Genomic DNA, 20491 nt, shown 5'->3' with positions numbered 1-20491 from the left:
GGCTGATCACCTGATTGTCCAAAAAGTAAAAAGATCCTTGCTTCGGTAGGCACGTTAAACCGTTGGTCCAGGTTAATACTTACTGATGTAAGTACGTAGTCGTTACATGAGTCATGTCAGGGGCTTATGGCGGCTCAGTAACAACCCTGACACTAGGGTTGATGGGGTTAGTAATTCACCTCACAATCCACACGATAGAAGAAGATGGGAATGATTGACTTTTGACAGCAATGTAGCTGTAAAGATAAACATTGTGCCCTAAGGTGACATTTTGAGCAGGGCTAACATGCGCAAGGTGATAAATAATAAAAACATATCATTGATTTCAGATTTAAAATCCATACAATAAAATAGATACCACAAACAATTAAATTAGTAAAAATCAAATACAAATTAAAAAAAATAAATTTGTAAAATTATCGATAGATTCAATAAATTTTGTCGAAATCGATAGGTTTGTTTTTTTTCGCTAACATGCGAGTCACGTGATTTTGTTAGTATTTTGACAGAACGACATGACTTAATTGGGTTCACATATTAGCACCAATCGACAAAACGACATGATTATATCGTCAGCTACCCTTCGTCTGTCTTCTAGGGTTGTATCAATAAACAAATCTCAGCTTGGAGACTGCCCTCAAGATCAAGTCAATGTGACAACTCTTATATAAAAACAGGAACTTGAGCATGATCTTTAGGGCAGTCTCAGCTGAGATTCATTTATTAATACTACCCCTAGACTTTGGAGTCGAGTCTTTGGAGAGAGTGACAGTGTGTCAGGATCGTAGTAAGTGGGATTCCGTGATCTCTGCCAACCCCAATGGGATATAGGCGTGATCTATCGTTCAACCTGAAAATACAATAATAGACATCTAAACAAAAAATACCATTGTATCTGATCTCAGCTCCCTGCTCAAGTTACAAGATCAAAAAACTTGCTAGACGTTCAGTTTCAAATTACGAAATCGGAAGTTTAGGATCTATTAAAATTTTACAAACGCAATTTTATTACAAAATTAAGAGCCCATAACGTTTTTTCAGCTGCATTTAAGTTTACAACTTTATTTTGTGTTAGTTAAGTGTAGGAAGTTATCTATTTCATTATCAGAATCATTTCATTGAGGACAATGTATTCTTCTTGTCCTATCGTGTGGGTTGTGAGGTGGATTACCAACCTCATCAACCCAGGCATCAGGATTTCTATTGAGCTTCCAAAAGCCCCTATGACATGTCTTGGCATGTCATGTAACGACTACATACTTACTTAAATCAGTAAATAATTACCGGGACCAACGGTTTAACGTGCCTTCCGAAGCACGGATCATCTTACCGTGATCGGCCTGTAACGTCCTAACCAAACTAGGGATTACAAGGTGATTTTTGTGATATGTCCCCTTATATCGTATAGCATCGTAAATAAATCGTAGTACTGGCTATTGTATACTAATGAAATGGTTACTGATGCTTATAGCACAGGAATTAATTTTCCTATTTTAAGTGTCAGTAGCTATACCTTAAATATTGTATTAATCTAGCTAAACAATGTAGTGCTAAGTGTTTACTGTGTAATCAACTTTTATACGCAATAAATTTTATCTTATCTTATCTTATATGAATTCGAATCTGGGACCTCCGGATCGTGAGCCCAACGCATTTAACCACTGGACCACGGTGGCCGTTGGCAATATAGTAAGTACGGTAGTTCGATGATGGACAAACTTAAACAAATACTTTCACACCTTGAAGCAAATAAACAAAGTAGCTTATGACTGGCTGGTGTTGAGTTGTTTCTTTCTTAAGTAAACAATAATATTAAAGTCAGCTGCATTATTTCCTTTGTAAAACTTTAATGTTTAAGCTTACGGAGACTATTTATTGTAAGGCAACAGAAATAGTTATAAACATGGCTTCGCCTGATTGACATTACAACTAATTTAAATTCGTCTACGTAGGTTACACTTTAGGTAATTCATAATTCATTTATTCGCCTTAAAAATGGTAGGTACAGTTTGCAGATGGTCAGCATTTTTAGTTATGAAAACAATAATAAAGTCGACTGCATTATTTCCTTTGTAAAACATTAATGTTTAAGCTAAAAAAAATGTTTAAGGTACTTAAAAGTACTTATAATCCGGCGTACGAACCCAAAACTTTCTGTCCACCAAACCATATTATACGGCAATTATTCTATCTAAGGGCCATATCTCACTAGGACACCACGGTGGCGCAACCACGGTCGCACAAACAACAATATGTGTGCAGATGTCCTTAGTTAGGTACCTAATTTATGTAGGTAATATAGACATTTAAATTGATTAGGTTGACAATATACCTACCTAATTCCTGATATTATATACTTCTACTTAAATCGAATTCCCAAATGCAAAGCAGTCTTGCACTAGCCTTTACCCATGGTTGATGCATAGGAATCTAAACCGTAAGCTCCTAACACGAAAGTTGTCTTTTTCTACTAAACATTTTTTTTCTCAAACGTTCACGTCACCATAGTAACCGTATACATAACACTTGACATAATAAATGATCCAAAACGAGTATTTCAAACAAAAAAACAATCAAACTATCATTAACGAGGCTGAGGGCATCTCACACCGAATGAAATCATCCGCTTTATTTACGTTGTAAACAGCCCTGTGCGAGACAGAGAGGGGTACCCTATTTCCGTGTGTTAGAAAGAGACGAATGAAACCCCATAGCCCCGCCCCTAAACGCCAGACACCGTCCATTGGCTTCGGGTTCAATCTCGGCACCATCAGTCTTCCCAAGCGTGTCTTAAAAACCACTACTAATTGCCATCTGTTACCCTGGTACTCTAATTAGTTTGAGTGAAGTGTGCTATGGAGTCCTATGAACAACACAACGAAGTTTCCACTTCTTACAACAATAATAATCTCAAACATAACTACAATGATTACAAGGAGTTCTGTGATTACGTTGATGACGATAAAAAGGATTTCGGTAACTTGTACGCTGAGAAGAACTTCAGGAAAGAAGAAAGTCAACATATAGGCACGCCCTTTTCAGTTAAAGATATATTAAATATCAACCAGCCGAATTATAGCTACGATATATGGAAACCGAACGAAAGGGAGCGAAGGCTTGACTGCGAAGTTTATCCTCACCAAACTCAGAATTACTGCCCTGAGTACTTCAGCCAGTCGTATCCAAACATTCCTGTGCACAGTAATGTAGATTACTGGACTCCAGAGATGTACCACGAGCATAAAATTGAAGAATATTATAACTACAATCCGTATTGTCATAACCTCTATCACCAAAACTATGAACACTATGCTACTGAAGTTATCCATCATCCTGTGGAAGTGTCAGTGCCCAAGGAGACCATGGATGTTGACGTGGTTCATACAAGTGCTACACCAGCGATGCCCACTGTTGGGCAAGAAAAAACAGTAAGCAACATAAGGTTTGCTGACTCAGAGCCGTTTGAAAAGTCGCCTGTTTCAAGGAAAATTACGAGTAAGTATTTTTATATAATGTTAATATTATAATTATCAAAATTTATCATCAGGTCAGCATTATTTATGTAGGTACATTTAAATTACGTAAGTTACGTATAAATGCATTTATAAAAATCATCTAAACCATACTCGGTTAATTCCCTACGATACCATGCCATAGCTAGGAAACCATCCTAGTGGAGTTCATCTCCAGTGGAACCTTCTAACATGGCCACCGAAAAAGCATTAAAGTACGAGTTTTCTTTTCCATCCTAGACTGTACGGAATAGCGCATTTGGTATTCATGCTACTTACCATCATAATAAGCAGACACCCACTTTAGTTATTGTACTCTTTACGATGGAAGAGTCTTTTAACTTTTCTGATTACTTATATTAAATGTGAAACAAAAACCTATCTTTACAGAAACACCAACGTTCACAAAGTCAGAGAAGAAAGACAAGAACGCAAAGCGGAAGCCACGGATACTCTTCTCCCAGAGCCAAGTGCACGCTTTGGAGATCAGATTCAGAGCACAGAAGTACCTCACGGCTCCAGAGAGAGAACAGCTAGCACAGACACTAAACTTATCACCGACGCAAGTAAAAATATGGTTCCAAAACAGAAGGTACAAGAGCAAACGAATGAAGAGCCCTGAAGTCTCAACTTCAACCGACGCGAAGCCATCGAAAATTGGCAGAAAACTTTACAAACCCGAAAGTAAAGAATCGACGGTATCAGAATATATACCTTATAGACCTATTAGGGAATCTGAAAGTGATCCTTTATCGTCGACCATGTTTTTCGATGATAGTTTGAACTATAATAGCGAACTGACTGAAAAGATGTATGGTGAAAAGTTAGTACAAGATGGTATACCTACGACTTCAAATATAATGTACAGCACAAATCCGAATGAATCGAAAACCTTCTATGAAGAAGTCGAAGATAAAAAGTATTTTCCGTTAAATTATGTTTGTTGATACCTTTACGAATTGTTTGGTTAAGTTATTGTCAGGAAACTTAGGTTTAATTCTCTCTAGTTCCTAGAAGCGTCTGAAAGTGTCTTTACTTAAACTTGTAAGAATATCAAATCTAAGGAATATTCCCGAAAACACTATTATTATGTGTTATTGATCTGGGTAAGTTCATAAAGTCTTCCGTCTAGAAGAGTACTTACCTAACCTATATGCCCAATAGATCAAACTGTAATTTGAACTTTGTTTACGTTTTTAAGCTTTCTCATTTTCAGACTGATTGTATTTATAAAACGTGCCATTTCTAGACTGACCAAAGAGTAGATTTACTATACTTATTAAAATATTTTGTTATTATATTGTTTTATGTTTATTATTCTTCGCACGCTTGTGACACTTTAGTGTAACTTTCTGCCAAAGTAGCTTTACATTTAAGTATACTTTTATGTTTTTGTAAGTAAACAATGAATCTTTAAACAATTGTTTTTCATTATTCATCTAGTATGTAAATATTGAATTAAATCTAAATTCATCTCCCTAGCATTATCCCGTTTTTCACAGAGTCCGCTTACCTAACCTGAAGATTTGACAGGTCCGGTTTTTACAAGAGCGACTGTCTGTCTGACCTTCCAACCCGCGAAGGGAAAACCAGCCCAATACAGGTTAGGTGACATACCTTCCAATGCATTTATCGGGAATGTGGGTTTCCTCACGATGTTTTCCTTCACCGCTGAGCACGTGATAATCATTCAATCTAATTAAGTAGCCTATATACGTCTCACTGCTGGGCATAGGCTTCCCCTCAATCAAGCGAAGGAGGAATGGAGCACACTCCACCACGCTGCTCCACTGCGAGTAGATGGAGGCGTTTAGGCTAGTAGTATTACTTATTGCTATCTGAACGAATCTTGAAGTAGCGCAGTCAAAACTGGGAAAAGTATGAATACCTATTATGTAATAATTTATGTACCATTATTCATTTAAGTTCGTTAAATAATGAATTAAATATTTTATGTTCAACGTTAAATTGAATTATAAACCGGACCTGTCAAATCTTCAGGTTAGGTAAGCGGACCCTGTGAAAAGCGGGATAATGATAGGAGATGATGTTGATGGTAAAGTTCAATTATGCCGATGATGATGGTTAAATTGAATTAATTATAACGGCACCACAGACCGCCCCCCGCATTTCACCGCCTTTTATATTTTAAATTAAGAAGTTATTTCAGTAATCGGCATTTGAAACATTTTTCAGTGTTTTTGTTCAATTTGTAGGATTGCCTTTATCTGAATTGCTACCATGTTGCTTCAAACAGTTAGGGTAGAGCTGCACAGACGGGCGCTTTTTAAACGCACAAAATATGGGATACATAGACGCAACCATTTCATTATACCTAACTAACCGCAGTTCAAAGATTGCTTTAATAAATGATTGATGATTGGTTGAATAAATGATTTTTCTTTCTTTCTTTCTTTCTTTCTTTAAAATGAGACAGATAGAACAAAGAAAATTACTTCAGTTACAAAAGTATTCTAATAGGTAAATAACGACCTCCGTGGTCCAGTAGTTGAACGTTGGGCTCACGAATCCCGGTAGGGACATGTCACAAAAATCCCTTTTTGATCCCTAGTTTGGTTAGGACATTATAAGCTGATCACCTGAAATGATCGGTGCTTCAGGAGGCACGTTAAGCCGTTGGTTCCGGTCACTACTTACTGATGTAATTATGTAGTCGTTACATGAGCCATGTCAGGGGCCTTTGGCGGCTTAATAATAACCCTGACACCAGGGTTGATGAGGTTGGTATACCACCTCACAACTCACACGATAAGAAGAAGATAGGTAAATAATAGCATTGAATAATTTTAAAACATTAGCGCTTTTTATGCAACAAAAACTTTTGATTAAAATTGATTTAAATCCAAAATAATCGGAAGTATAGCGTTAGTTTGTTTTAATTATTATATAGTTTCCTCCAACCCGTAGCGGAGCCCTGTGACATGGGTGTGTACGTATAATGGAACGTATTTGGGCTATTTATGTACCTAAGTATATATAGTTTACCTACTTAGTTTCACCATAAAAATATACGGTTGAATTGAGAACCTCCTCCTTTTTTGAAGTCGGTTAAGACATGCGGGCTACAAAATCAAAACGTTAAATCTTTCTACTTCTCCTTTTCTTCCCTTTACCTTCAGCGCGGTTCAACCGCAGCGTTTCACCCGCCAGTCTATTGGCACTCACCCCCGAAGCATACAGAATCGAGACACACCACAGGCGCCGGCGCCACCCAGATAAGATATTGATCCTCACACGTGTCATGTATGGGACTGAACACTGTATGGTAATGTATGGGCTTGTATGGGACCTGACGCTGGGAACCTTAGAAACCACCTGTTCTTAAAAGCTTTTAATATTTCACTTTTATGAGGTAAGCGTGCGCAGTTATGAGCTTTTTTAGAGCTTTTCAGTTTTGTTGTAGCGGTTAATGTGGTTAGATAATTAATTTATCGCTACTTTTGTTTGATTTTTATAGTTATTTTAGTAGTATGGTTTTGATAACTGCACTTGACAAAATTGTTTCTTTCGCAAAGAGGGACAGTTTTGTAGCAGTTACTCCCTTGTTTTATCGGGCTAAGTATTGAATGATACCTTAAGGTGGGTACTGATCGGTGTTACGAGGCGTATTGTGCCATTCGCAGCGAGCATGATAATGTTACGTCATGTGCTTAAAATCAGTGTTGATGCTGGCTACGAGCGCCTTATTTCCCTGTACTGACAGCACGAACGCTCGCTGTGTAACACATTACATTACGCCTCGTAACATCAGTCAGTACCCACCTTTATAGCCGTACGACCGAATGTCCGAATGTGTCTGGAAATCTCGGTGTTACAAACTCATATACAATACTGGACTAAAAAAAACAAAAGGCGATCAGCTGCTTAACATCCCAGGTCATATCGCATATCAATGACCCGGTGTAAAAGTTGTCTAAAGAGATTATGTCTTACATGACCATGATGGCTTTTTCTAAGTTTTATCGGGTGAGAGCCCTCAGCACTTCCCATCTGTCCGGCCAAGTAGTTAAAGCCATCTACGGCAAATCTTACAGTAAATCACGTCAAAAAAAGAAATAAATATCCTATAAATATCCAGGAGATTTTTATGTTAGGATGTTAAGCAGAAAAGCACCCTTTGACCAAAAAATACTTACCTAAACACGGTTAAGGTTGCCTGGAAGAAATTGCTGCATGAGCAATAAGGCCGCCTGTTGTGCTTTTCTGTATATGTTGTCCTTATCTCTGTATTTTGTGTCCATTGTGCTCAATAAAGTATTTTATCTATCTATCTATCTAAACACATACACATAACATCACGCCTTTCTTCCCAAAGGGGTAGGCAGAGTCGTATAGTACTAGTCCTTGCCACCTATGTTTAAGTTCCATGTAATAGGGGGCCAATTGGATAGTTCTAGATCAAAGATAAATTATGAAATTCTGATTACTAAATAATGACAGATCTAAAGGTGACAAAAAATGTTTTCTATTTAACTTAGGTACTTATTTATGAATTTCAATAAAGAAAAATGTAATAATAATGTTGTACTAACTCTATTTCTCTTTTGTTTTGTATTTTGTTTTTTCCTGTTTGTGCAATAAAGTATTTGTTATGTTATGTTATGTTAATAAGTGCGACATTTTGTCACTTTTTCTATGACGTCACAGGTTGCATTTTCATACAAATTCCGTAGTAATGTTGTGTTTTGACGTTTAATAAAAAGTAACTGATTTGATTACTGGGATACTATCCTATTAACCAGGCACAAATCCTGGAAACCACGTTGTAACAATTATATATTATCCAAACATGAATTCAAATTCATAGAGTCGAATTCAGTGATTTAGAACCGGGGTTCCCTCGGTCTGGCGGTCGGGGTCTGTATCGGGATACAGACCCCGCCGGGGTGGTCGACGATTTCCCTCATTCAGCGCTTATCGCTATCGACCCACTAAGGTCGATTAATTCTTTCAAATATTCTGACGACGCCCTGAGCCGAGGTTCGCGCCCAACTGGGCACCCTCAGGTCTGTTGTCTTAAATTTTGTATCGGGTGAGAGCCCTCAGCCCTCCCCATTGGTCCGGCCAAGAAGTGAATGCCATCTGCGGCAAATCTACAATAAGTCACGTCAAAAAAAAAGTGATTTAGAGCTCAAGCTGCGATTCGAACCAGGGACACTGCGCTGGAAATCACTCTAACTAGTAAAACTACCTATATCCCGAAGTCGCCTAGCCCTTGCTTCGATCCGTCCCGTTTGCTCTATGAACACATTACGCCGCCATCATGTCAGTACACATACATACATCATGATGTATGGCGCACGTGGGTGTTTGATGTATTAATATTGGTGGTGCTTTTAAGGTTATCGCTGGAACAAGGTATCTGGCCCGATAGTCCGATGCCGCGCCACGGCCGCGCGCGCGGGCGAACGGCAAATTGGACTTGCAATCCGAAATACAATAAATTTCACCATCTCAGGTCTTTGCATGTTTGTCAGTTGATTTAAGCAGCAGCGTTCTTGTGGCTGTCATTTTAGTTGAGTGTCGTTATAGATGGTGAAGCCCCTTTCATTTCTGTCTTTGGTCGCGTTTGTCGGCTAAAATCTGGAACCAAGTATTGCCGTGTGCTTTGCAACCGTCGACGAACGCCGTCCAATAAAATTAAATATTATAAAAAGAGATGAAACTTATAACACACCTCTTTGCGTAGCATCGGGGGCTAAATTATTAAAATTTGTAATATAGAAGGTTGATATAAAAAGGACATTTAAATGATAAACTTTTACTATGAACACACTTAATTTATTGGAATTTTAATATACCTAACCAGGATAATCTATGGAAAACAATTATAATATTGTTGTACTCTCACTTTCTGACTGTATGTGCTGAGCTATATAATAAATTCCAATTGATTGCATTTCATAAGTTCTGTTAATGTTCAGAATCTAGAATCAATGAATGAATGATATGTGTATATTATCCATTTAAGGAGGTCCAAAAAGGTTACACTGAGTCCCCAATCATCTAAAAAGGTAAGTGCGCAATATCAGCAAATATCAATGTTGTTTTTTTTTTAAGAATTTTTAACCCACTAGAAACTCTGTTTCTTTTTTCTTCATCCCTGGTGGTTCAATAAAATAAGAATTAAACAAGCATCATCATGCTTCATTAATTTAAATAGCCACGCTCTTATCGTTTTATCATTCTCCATGCTACTTTTTTAGGGAAAAATAGGGCAGTGGTTTCCATCTTGCCTTCCGCCCCGCAGGCGCGAGTGGGATGGCGCCTAGAGTAGGCTATTTTAAAGCCGTACTAGGATTCCTGTTCTCCGCCTCTGAATAGTACTGACAGTTACTGCTGCCCTCTGTCAGGTTCCAGGTGACATAAGCAAGCGACATAATAATAATCATATCCCATGTTATAATATTAGAGTATTTTAATTGTCGTAGTTAGTATGTTGTGCGTGTGTACGCTATTACTCAGCCGCGGGTGTGCTCGTTAGCTTTTATTTGGATGACTCCTGTTCCACTGATCTACACCGACGGGCAATCTAAACTGATATTTGTAATAGGTTAGTTTCCAACTAAGTAGTCAAATCAGTTACTTTTTACTAAACGTCAAGACACGAAATTACTATTGAATTTGTATGAAAAAGCAACCTGTGACGTCATAGAAAAACGTGACAAAATGTCGCATTTATAATTACATTTTTCTTTATTAAAATTCATAAATAAGTTAAATAGAAAAAAATAAAACGTTTTTTGTCATCTCTAGATCTATCTTTATTACTTAGTAATCAGAATTTCATAATTTATCTTTGACCTAGGATACTATCCAATTGGCCCCATATTACATGAACTTAAACATAGGTGGCGAGGAGCGGGTGTACTATACTCCTCTGCTTACCCCTTCGGGAAGAAAGGCGTGATGTTATGTTTACGACAAGAAACGTTTTCATCAAGAATGAAAACGTTTCTTGTCACCTTTAGATTTGTTTTTATTTAGTACCTAATCAGAATTTCATAATTTATCTTTGACCTAGGAAAATAGGTACTTACCCAATTATAATATTTTATTCTATAGTTTACTATATATCCGTCAAGCATTGGATATTCTTCGAATCGTCGTGATTTGGAAAAATTGTCCTTAAGCGATAAGGTAGCCTGTGTCTTACTATAATTTGCCCTAATTTCTGTATCCTGTGTCATTTGTGGTCAACAAAGTATTTTAGATTCTAAGATTTGTTATGTCCTATCTTTCTTAATATATTTTTAACTGTATTATTCAGTTAAGTTAAGTTTCCACCGGACTTGAAGTATAATTTTATTAATATTAAGCGAAAATTGTATCTCATTGAGCCACTGCGATACAGGGTGATCCCTAGTGCAGGGCTCGCTGTTAAAATGTTTAAATTGTACCTTGTTTGAGTAATAAAGAATTTTTATTATTATTATTATCTATCTATCTATCGTGGCCATATCATTGAATTGATCATTTCATGAAATGGTCGTATTTCATGAAATAGAACAACATTCATTGGCCACATCATGATGTGGTTTGGCCAGATCAATGAACAAAAAACGTTTAACGATATGACCAACTAAATGCATGATTACTTCATGATATGGCCAAACGTTAGCGATCATATCGTAAAATAGTAACATTATCCACCGGTAGTGGCGCTGGTGTCGCTTTGTTTATGTTTTGCATAATGGCGGCGGACAATAATTATTCTTGTGTGAACGCGAATAATACGAATAATAATGAGCAAATACAAGATAAAAGTGCATTGAAGCAATGTTTTGACACTAAGGTGAAAAGAAAAACTCGTATTAACAGTAGACAGCAACTTTATTTTTATTTTTAGGTTAAGTATATGGCAAATAATGAAGGTCGAGTGACCACGCTACGTAAATCAATGGACTATTATTGGATTTCAAAATATGATATAATTAAAACTGCGAATGAAGAGATATTAATTTTAAAAAAGAAAAATATAGACGATCCTACTGTCCGTAAAGTTTCTTTTTTTGACGTGACTTATTGTAGATATGCCGCAGATGGCATTAACTACTTGAAACAGGATTCTATTAAAACGCATAAATGTTTTTGTCATAATTTAAATTATCATAATCCTTTTTTTTTATAATTTTTACAAGGCATAACAGTAGGTTAGGGTGCGGCGGGGGTGGCTCTTGGGCCACCCCTACGCCGCCAGTATGTTTATCTTACACACGAAAAGTATACCGAATGATGACCAATGGCATGAAATAGTGTCAAAAAATATGACGACGACTTCAAAGCGAGATGCAGTTACGGCGTATATGTCAACTACATCAACACTCCGTTAATCGAAAATGACTTTTTGATTTTTAATTGACCTTTAAACATTTTTGTACTTTGTAATACATACAAAGTAATACATTATTTCCTACCTTATTTCGCGTTTTTATTACACCACTTATCATGGGCACCCTACATTAATGATATGGCCAAACGTGGATGGAAATATCATTAAACGGTGACGTTAAAACGATATGGTCAGTTGAAGTTGGCCATTTCATGAAATACGATCATTTCATGAAATACGATCATTTCATGAAATGGTCAATTCTATGATCTGGCCACGACATATCTACTACGATAGGGATTGTGGGCATGAGTTGTGTCAGTATACTGATAGCCGTATCTTGAAATAGGAACACACTTATCCAATTTCATATTCGGAAAATAGTATAAATATATTATTTATTATTCTTTTTTAGTTATGTTGGTATCATTATATGTTTATTGCACCAGCCCGTGCTCCAATGAATAATCTTCTTTCACCCTAAGTTGCCTGGCCGAAATTGCTTTCTTTCTTTCTTTCTTGATTGATTGTTTCAAAATAGTGTATTTTATGAAATAAAATCTTGATCCATTTTCAATGTCCGGCAGTGTACATGGGAGATTTCTCAGAGTTATCAGTGTTGTACATGTGCATTTATATTGCCCGTTCTGTTTCAGATTAATTACCGATATGCCCTGGCTTCGACCTCGTCATCATTGGAATATGATCGCTATTTCAATAATCCTTAGCCAATACTTTAGGTAGGTACTGACTTTGTGGCGTAAAGGCTTGTGGACCAGATGAGCGTCCTCAGCGTCCCCATTTGCCCAGCCAAGTAGTGAACGTAACTGAGGTAAATCTACAAAATATCAAGACACGAAATGCTAGGCAACCTCGCTAAACCAGTCCCCGGATTTCATTCCCGGTTGGGTTAAATTAAGATTTTTTTCTTCTAATTTGTGGGGCCATTCAGAAAATAAAATATATTTTTTTTATAACAACTTTTTTTAATTGCATTTTTTACCAGTTCACAATTCGTCGATAGTTTAAATGTCACTAGATTTATTATAAACTGAAGGTATTTACAATTTTACGGTGACATATCCGTTGCGATTGAAATGGGAAGAACTGTATTTGACGACCTGTAGCTGTTCCATCCCAATTGGAGTTTTAAGAGTGTGTTTATTTATTTATACTCAATAATAATTATTAGTACCATAAGTCCGCACGTACCGTCATGACTAGTCATAAGCAATATAATGTACCTACTTTAGGACTCTGTCGCACTAACATATTTGACATTTAGTGAGACTTACAGTTCAATTTGTCGAAAAAGTTAATGTAACATGGTACCAAAGTGTATACATATTAATGCTCGTGACCGTACGCACGTAAATTTACATCATCACTAATTTAAAAGCCACGCTCTTGTCGGTGTAGCATTCTCCATACTACTTTTTAGAGAAAAATAGAGCAGTGGTTTCCCTCTTGCCTTCCGCCCAAAAAAAATAAACCTAAAAAACAAAAAGAGTTAAGAAGATTAACACAGATAGTAGTATGCAAGTAGATGTTTTACGTAAGTATAGAATACAAATTCAATGGATTTTTAAAAGTAATAATTCATCTCGTAACGAGATTTAAAAAGTAAAAAATCGTGTTCTCACTAAATAAATAATAATTTAAGTCAACAAAATATTTTAAAGTGGTCATTTAGATTTTACAAACTTGTTAATATTTTGGTAAAAACTCTCAAGGAACGTTTTGGCAATAAAGTTATAAGTTTATGAGGTGTCTAATCGGCTGAATTCTTTCTTAAGTGGTTTTTGAGGACCCGACGCATTGAAAATGTAGACGCAAACCTTATTTTTTTTAAAACATAGGTGCACTCAATCGTCACACACGCAATCCAGGGTTGGGTAGAACTGCAAGTCGTCAGAAAACTTGTTTTTATGTCATTATACGCTTCTCTTCTATCGTGTGGGTTGTGTGGTAAATTACCAACCTCATCAACCCTGGTGTCAGGGTTATTACTAAGCCGCCAAAGGTCCCTGACATGGCTCATGTAACGACTACTTACTTACATCAGTAAGTAGTAACCGGGACCAACGGCTAAACGTGCCTTCCGAAGCACGGATCGTCTTATGAGAATCATCTGTTTCTTTTTGAGTAAATAAATATTAGAGTGGGTACGCATAAAACAGTGGCCAATACATGTTGGCTTTGGCTCTACACACGCCATCTAAAGGTCCGGTACTCTATAGTCCCGAGATATGGAAACTCTAACTCTAAACTCTACCCTACTACTCTAACAGAAAGCTCGGTGAGGTGCGGGTACTTAGTTCATCTTTCGATGGTTGTACTTTTCACTACCCCAATTTCGATATGGTCATGAGGTTGTGTTATGTGATGAGCAATCTTTATGAAATAATATCGCGTTACATTTATAACAATCTGAGTATTATTTTGATTTTGTTGTTTGTACCTGTAAGTATTGAATTAGTTTATTTCGTAGTAAAATGGGTATCTTATGGGTGTGTTATAATACCAATTAATAAAAAAAAGTATTTTATTGTGCCTTAGTTTGGATGTTTAACTAACAGAGAGGCATTTTTTAAATGATAAGAGTAATCTCAAGAAAGGAAAACAGAAACTAAAGAATTAAAAACAAAAAAAGAACATTAATTAGGATTGGTTTTTTCATTTTGTTATTGTCCTTTATGTTATATTAATGTGCAATAAAGTGTTCTGAATTGAATTTATTTATTTTTATTTCCCAGGAATTGTATATAAATACTAGTGTATAAATACTAGTCGAGCCATCTATTATCAGATAGTAGAACTAATTGCTGTAGCGCCATCTGTTATTAAGTAGCGAAACTAAATGGGACAGCGCCATCTAAAGCAAGCTTTTACTAGAATTACTTAGCTGGTAAAGTACGTAGTTTCATCCAGTCACGCTAGATGGCATTATGAATTTAAATAAAGAATTGTTCACTAGATGGCGCTTTCAAAATACTTCATCTTTATTTTGTACTTGTGAACTTGTGAACAAAATGTTAGGTACAATCGTATCTGAACTGGGAGTAGGTATAGGAAAAGTACCGTGCAACTTAACCTATCATGTATGCTGGGCATATATCCATTAGTATCGAACAGTTTTGTCAAGAATTTTTAAAATAGAATAATAGTTTATAGGTTGTTGGTGAATGCAAAGTTATAGGTACTCTTTAGACACTGTTTTGTACACCAAAGCTTTGCAAAATATTTTTTTCTGTGAAATGTAGATGCAAGTTGGCTTTAGGGACGTGGTGGTGTCCACCCTGACCCCATTAGGGCTTATGAACATGACTTATATCCTGTAACGTTCTCTATGTCACCAATTCACGAATTAGAATTTCGTTTTATGGATGTTGGGTGGATGACCCTGCACGCAAAAGATTGCTTTAGCTTTATTATATAACTACCTACATAAAATAAATAAGCTTTAAACGTACAAAATGCTGGACACATGACTCCTATCAATTAAGCGGAATTTGATAATATGAAGCACTCCACCACAGCGATCCAGAGCAGGTTGGTAGAGGCGTTTGGGTTAGAACATACATACATACATAAACTCACGCCCGTAATCCCTAATGGGGTGGGCAGAGCCACAAGTAATCAAAGACAACTTGCAGCCACTGTTGATACGAAGTCCAAAGATGGATATGATGAACCTTATGGTGATAAGGGATCAGCCTATCGCCCATAACATTAGTCCATCATGTTAGATGACACAATCCCTCTGTCGGTTTTTACGACATGCCCGGGAAGAGAAGCAGCTGAACGTGTTCTATGTTTTTTATATGCTCCCAGAACAGCATAGAAGCGTTTGGGTTAGAAGCTCGGTACCAAAAGCTTAACGTGCCCACGTGATGTGACCATGTGACCAATTAAACTTTAAAATAAATAACAATAACATTATAATTGGCATTTAATTGCGGTGCCGTGACGACCGGGTCACGCATTCACAATCTTATCTCAAAGTCGATCGCCGAATCGATTCACCCGAGCCAAATAATCGAATGAAAACGATTAATATCGCCCGATTCGATTGTTCTACGGTTCTATCACTCTGGGTGGCCGATTGATGGCCGATATAGATAACTAATTGATAATTACACGTCATGTTTAGATGTAATTGTGGTCGTTAGACGATTATTATAGAGATACCTACCTCATCATCTCTCTAATGTTGTCCTGTTTGTTCCCGTTCACAGGGACTTACCTAACCTGAAGTTTTGACAGGTCCGGTTTTTTACAAAAGTGTCTGCCTACCTGACCTTCCAACCCGCGAAAGGAAAACCAGCCCAATACAGGTTAGGTCACATAGGTACCTCCGAAATTGTATTTCTTGGGAATGTGGGTTTCCTCACGATGTCTTCCTTCACCGCTGAGCACGTGTGTATACATATATAATAGTGGGCCGATAGCGATAAACGATGAATAAGGGAGACATGTAAACGCAGCAGAAACTCCTCTTAAAGTAAGTACCTATTAAATGTCTGTGGGCTTTTTGGTGGGAAACGGGAATGGGACAGTTGCTTTCTTCATTGAGTAATCTAAATAATTAATACGAAGTGGTGTTTTGTGGTTAATGATCGCATTAAGTTAGTCGGAAGACATTCGCGAGTGTTATTATATTGGAGTATTCAATAAACAAAGTGTATCTGCCTATTTTCGCTTCGTGCCACGAAGCCGCTTCATAACTCAAAAGTTTATGCGGACTTTTGAGTTAATTCGTTTGGGGTTCGGAGTAGGAGTCTACTCCGAGGGTGGGGGCTTAGGTTTCATCATCATCACTTTTGCATCATTTCATTAATCATCAAGAAAAAAAATACGTCAGACATGGCTGTATGGGCATAGTTCCCTTTGCCTTACCCTTCGGGGAAAACCAAAACAAAAAAAAAAATGTCTGTGGTTTTCGAGGCGCGAAAATCTTGGTAATGTATGGACCAAAGAGTATGTTTTATTATTAATTAAGGGGCATACTTTTCTATCTATGGAATTGGACCAACAAGGAAACTTTAGGAAAACACTATATTTGATAGTTAATATTATTATAAGTTTTTGAACATACCATAAGCTCATTACTATATTCCAATTGGAGTAGAGTCTAATCAGTTACTTTTTACTAAACGTTAAAACTCGAAATTACTATGGAATTTGTATGGAAAAACAATCTGTGACGTCATAGAAAAACCTGACAAAATGTGAACTTATAATACATTTTTTTTATTACAATTCACGAATAAGTTAAATATAAAAAAGAAAACGTGTTTTGTCACCTTTAGATCTATCTTTATTTACTTAGTATATATTATAATAATATAATTTTAAATAAGTTATGACCTAGGGAACTACCCAATTCTCCATACATTTATGGAGATGGTGCACACTAGCACCCTCCTATATGCCACAAGATGCTTGATCATGAACTTTTATTGGTTATATTGTAAGTTGATCATAGACTTAGATATCTTTTCGCGCTTCATCGAGATGAACAACAAGACAACCCTTTTGCTGTCTTATCGACAATGCGTCACCTCTGTCAACGTCATATAGGCAAACAATACATTGTAGAAGAAATGTGCTTTTGCCATACCAGAACATTATTGAACCCAAATACAGTAACTCTCTCAATACTTCCTTCGCGAACAGATCAGAAACTTCAGAAGGCCAGAAGACTTGAAGGTGTTTCTACATCGATGAATGCGCTTACTTGTAAAGCGCGCAAGCTGGCCCGAAGTATTCGGTCTCTGCCTTGCCGCTACCCTGTGGTGCGAGGGATGATATCATATGCCATTATATGGCCCTGCTGTAGCCTCACACAGGAATACCTAGAGTTTGGTACCCCTATATTTGAGGCAAATTGGCCGAGGGCCGCAAGGTTTGGTTTCTTTGGTGAGTTTGTTGTTTTTTAAGTGAGTATGTTTCTTTCTAGCGAATATGTGTGCTCGCGAGCAGTAATAGCCCAGTTGGTAGACCGCTTGCCTGTCACTTTGAGATCGCAGGTTCGAATCCACCACAGGCCTAAACCAATGATTGTCGAATCTGTTCTAGAATTCATGTTTGGATCATAAATGATTATTACGTTCTCAGCGGTGAAGTAAAACAACCGTGACGAAATCCACTTTCGCCGAGAAATGCTTTTTCGGAAGTATGTGACCTAACTTGTATTGGGCTGATTTTTCCTTCGCGGGTTAGAAGGTCAGACAGGCAGTCGCTTATGTAAAAAACGTAACTGTCAAATCTTCAGGTTAAGTAAGTAAAACCTGTGAAAAACGGGATAGTGCTAGGGAGATAATGATGAATATGTCTCGCTCGTATGTAGTGTATCCTTGAAAGGCAAAGATGTATGTGTATAGTACACACTACACACCCACTCCTAGCCAGCTATGATTTAGTCCCTTATAACAGGGAGCGAACCTATTGCCATTAACCGGACACAAATGAAACTTGAAACTTGATATCAACTATCCAGATCCAAACATGTATTCAAACTCGTAAAGTCAGAATTCAGTGGCTTAGAGCCTGAAACGTGGTTCGAACTCGTGACACTGACGTAAGTCGCATGTGGATACCGTTTGTTCTACAGGAGCATTCTTCATGTCTCCGGTGTTCTACAATTGGATGAGGATTAGCAGCAAGATGAAGATATTCCGTCGGAAGACCCTGGGCACTGCCATCAAGAGGGCACTCATAGAACAAGTGAGACAATTCACACTAATAGTATAAATTCGAAAGTAACTTTGTCTGTCTGTTACCTTTTCACGCTTAAACGACTGAACTGATTTAGATGAATTTTAGTATGAAGATAGTTTGGGACCTAGCGAAGATCAAACGATAGATTTTATCCCTAAAATCTGAATTTGGACTTTGAGTTCGAATTCATTTTTTGATCTTAGGTCTTCTTCTATCGTGTGGGTTGTGAGGTGGATTACCAACCTCATCAACCCTCGTAATCTCTTAATATTTTTCCCTTAATCTTCTAATCTTCTTGTTCTTCTATCGTGTGGGTTGTAAGGTGAATTACCAACCTCATCATCCCTGGTGTCAGGGTTATTATTGAGCCGCCAAAGGCCCCTGACATGGCTCATGTAATCGGGACCTACGACTTAACGTCCATGCCGTTACCCGGATCATCTTACTTTCGGACAATCAGGTGATCACCATACAATGTCGTAACCAAACTAGGGATCACAAAGTGATTTTTGTGATATGTCCCCACCGGGACCTCGGGACCTCCAGATCGTGAGCCCAACGCTCAACCACTGGACCACGGAGGCCGTTTTCCATTTTCCCATTTTCTTATTGATCTTAAGTATTTCGTTAATGGCAATAAGCTCGCTTTCTATTAGACGGGACTTAAACATAGCTGGCGAGGAGTTGATGTATATACTATGCATCTCTACCTTTACCCGTCCAGGGATACTCCAATTGTCTTTATTTTGCAGGTCAGCTACGGTCCTTTAGCTCTCTGCTACTTCCTCTTCGGTATGAGTGTCCTTGAAATGAAGACCTTGGACGAATGCGTGAAAGAGGTCAAACAGAAGTTCTGGATCACATATAAGACAGGGGCGATCTACTGGCCCGTGACACAGACCTTGAATTTCTACTTTGTGTCTGAAAAGAATAGGATCATATTTGTTAGCCTCGCCAGTTATGTATGGACATGTTACTTGGCTCATATCAAGTCGATGCATTAGATTGTCATCCAAAAACTGTTAAGCCCCACTAGTGGGCAATGGCTGCCCCACAATCAACCAATCAAGTTATAATTATACCAACTGATTTATGTTTATTTCTTAAAGTTATAGTTACATATAATTATAATGTGCGTAATAATAATAAAGTGTGAAAAAAATAATCGTTTAATATATATACAGAAGATTAGGCCTATTTCCCGCTGGGGTAAGCAGAGATTACGAAATTCCAGTTTGCTACAATCCCGACGCACTATTTTCGCTTCATCCACTCTCATCAAAGTCTTCATACATACTCGCTGGTTTTTCCAGCCAAGTAATTAATGCCATCTGCGGCGAATCTACAATAAGTCACGTCAAAAAAATGTAAAGTTGCATTGAAGCTCAAAGCTCACGACGAAATCCCAATTGGTAGTCGGAGGTACCCACACGTCATCACAGAGCTTTCTGTTAGACGAACGTGATAGATGGTGAGCCGTATCGCCATTTATAATGATGGAATCAACTGTGTTAGTGAAAACTGCACTTAAGATAAATTAAAAACTCAAAAAAACAAATAAGCTCGCGGGTTTAGAGTACTTACGGTTGACTTGGTCTTTCTTTAAAATATCCTGGACAACCAAATATTATGATCGTGGTATACATATACGCTTAGACCTTCCTGTTCCAAGTTCCATCTCTACCACTTACCCGCATAAGTTTACTGTCATTCATTTTTGATTAATAACTCAAATTATTATAATTTTCTGCGGGTTTGTTTTTTAGTGAATTTAGCCTGCGTTCTCCGTTATGAATACAGGCGCGAGATTATGTAAGTATTTAATCAACATAATTTCTAAATTCAGCGATTCGAATAAGAGGTTACGTTTGTATGGCATTAACTACTTGGCCGGACAAATTGG

General features: G+C 37.4%; 2 protein-coding genes across 2 annotated transcripts; both read left to right on the top strand.

The window, feature by feature from the left end:
• The first annotated feature begins 2817 nt into the window (after positions 1 to 2817).
• Positions 2818 to 4559, top strand: LOC126377130 (homeobox protein Hox-A1-like). Its single transcript, XM_050024808.1, has 2 exons — positions 2818 to 3495; positions 3903 to 4559. The coding sequence occupies exons 1-2, from the start codon at positions 2856 to 2858 to the stop codon at positions 4457 to 4459; spliced, it is 1197 nt and encodes a 398-aa protein (XP_049880765.1). The 5' UTR covers positions 2818 to 2855; the 3' UTR covers positions 4460 to 4559.
• A 13089-nt stretch (positions 4560 to 17648) lies between these two features.
• On the top strand, positions 17649 to 19592 carry LOC126376959 (mpv17-like protein). The gene is made up of 3 exons (XM_050024512.1): positions 17649 to 17787; positions 18482 to 18594; positions 19341 to 19592. Exons 1-3 carry the CDS (start codon positions 17673 to 17675, stop codon positions 19590 to 19592), a joined length of 480 nt encoding a protein of 159 aa, XP_049880469.1. The 5' UTR covers positions 17649 to 17672.
• Positions 19593 to 20491: the final 899 nt, after the last annotated feature.

This window comes from Pectinophora gossypiella, chromosome 22 (genome assembly GCF_024362695.1).
Source record: "Pectinophora gossypiella chromosome 22, ilPecGoss1.1, whole genome shotgun sequence".
Taxonomy (NCBI): Eukaryota; Metazoa; Arthropoda; class Insecta; order Lepidoptera; family Gelechiidae; genus Pectinophora; species Pectinophora gossypiella.
The sequence above is the reverse complement of the archived record's forward strand: the minus strand, read 5'-3'. Positions and strand labels throughout refer to the sequence as shown.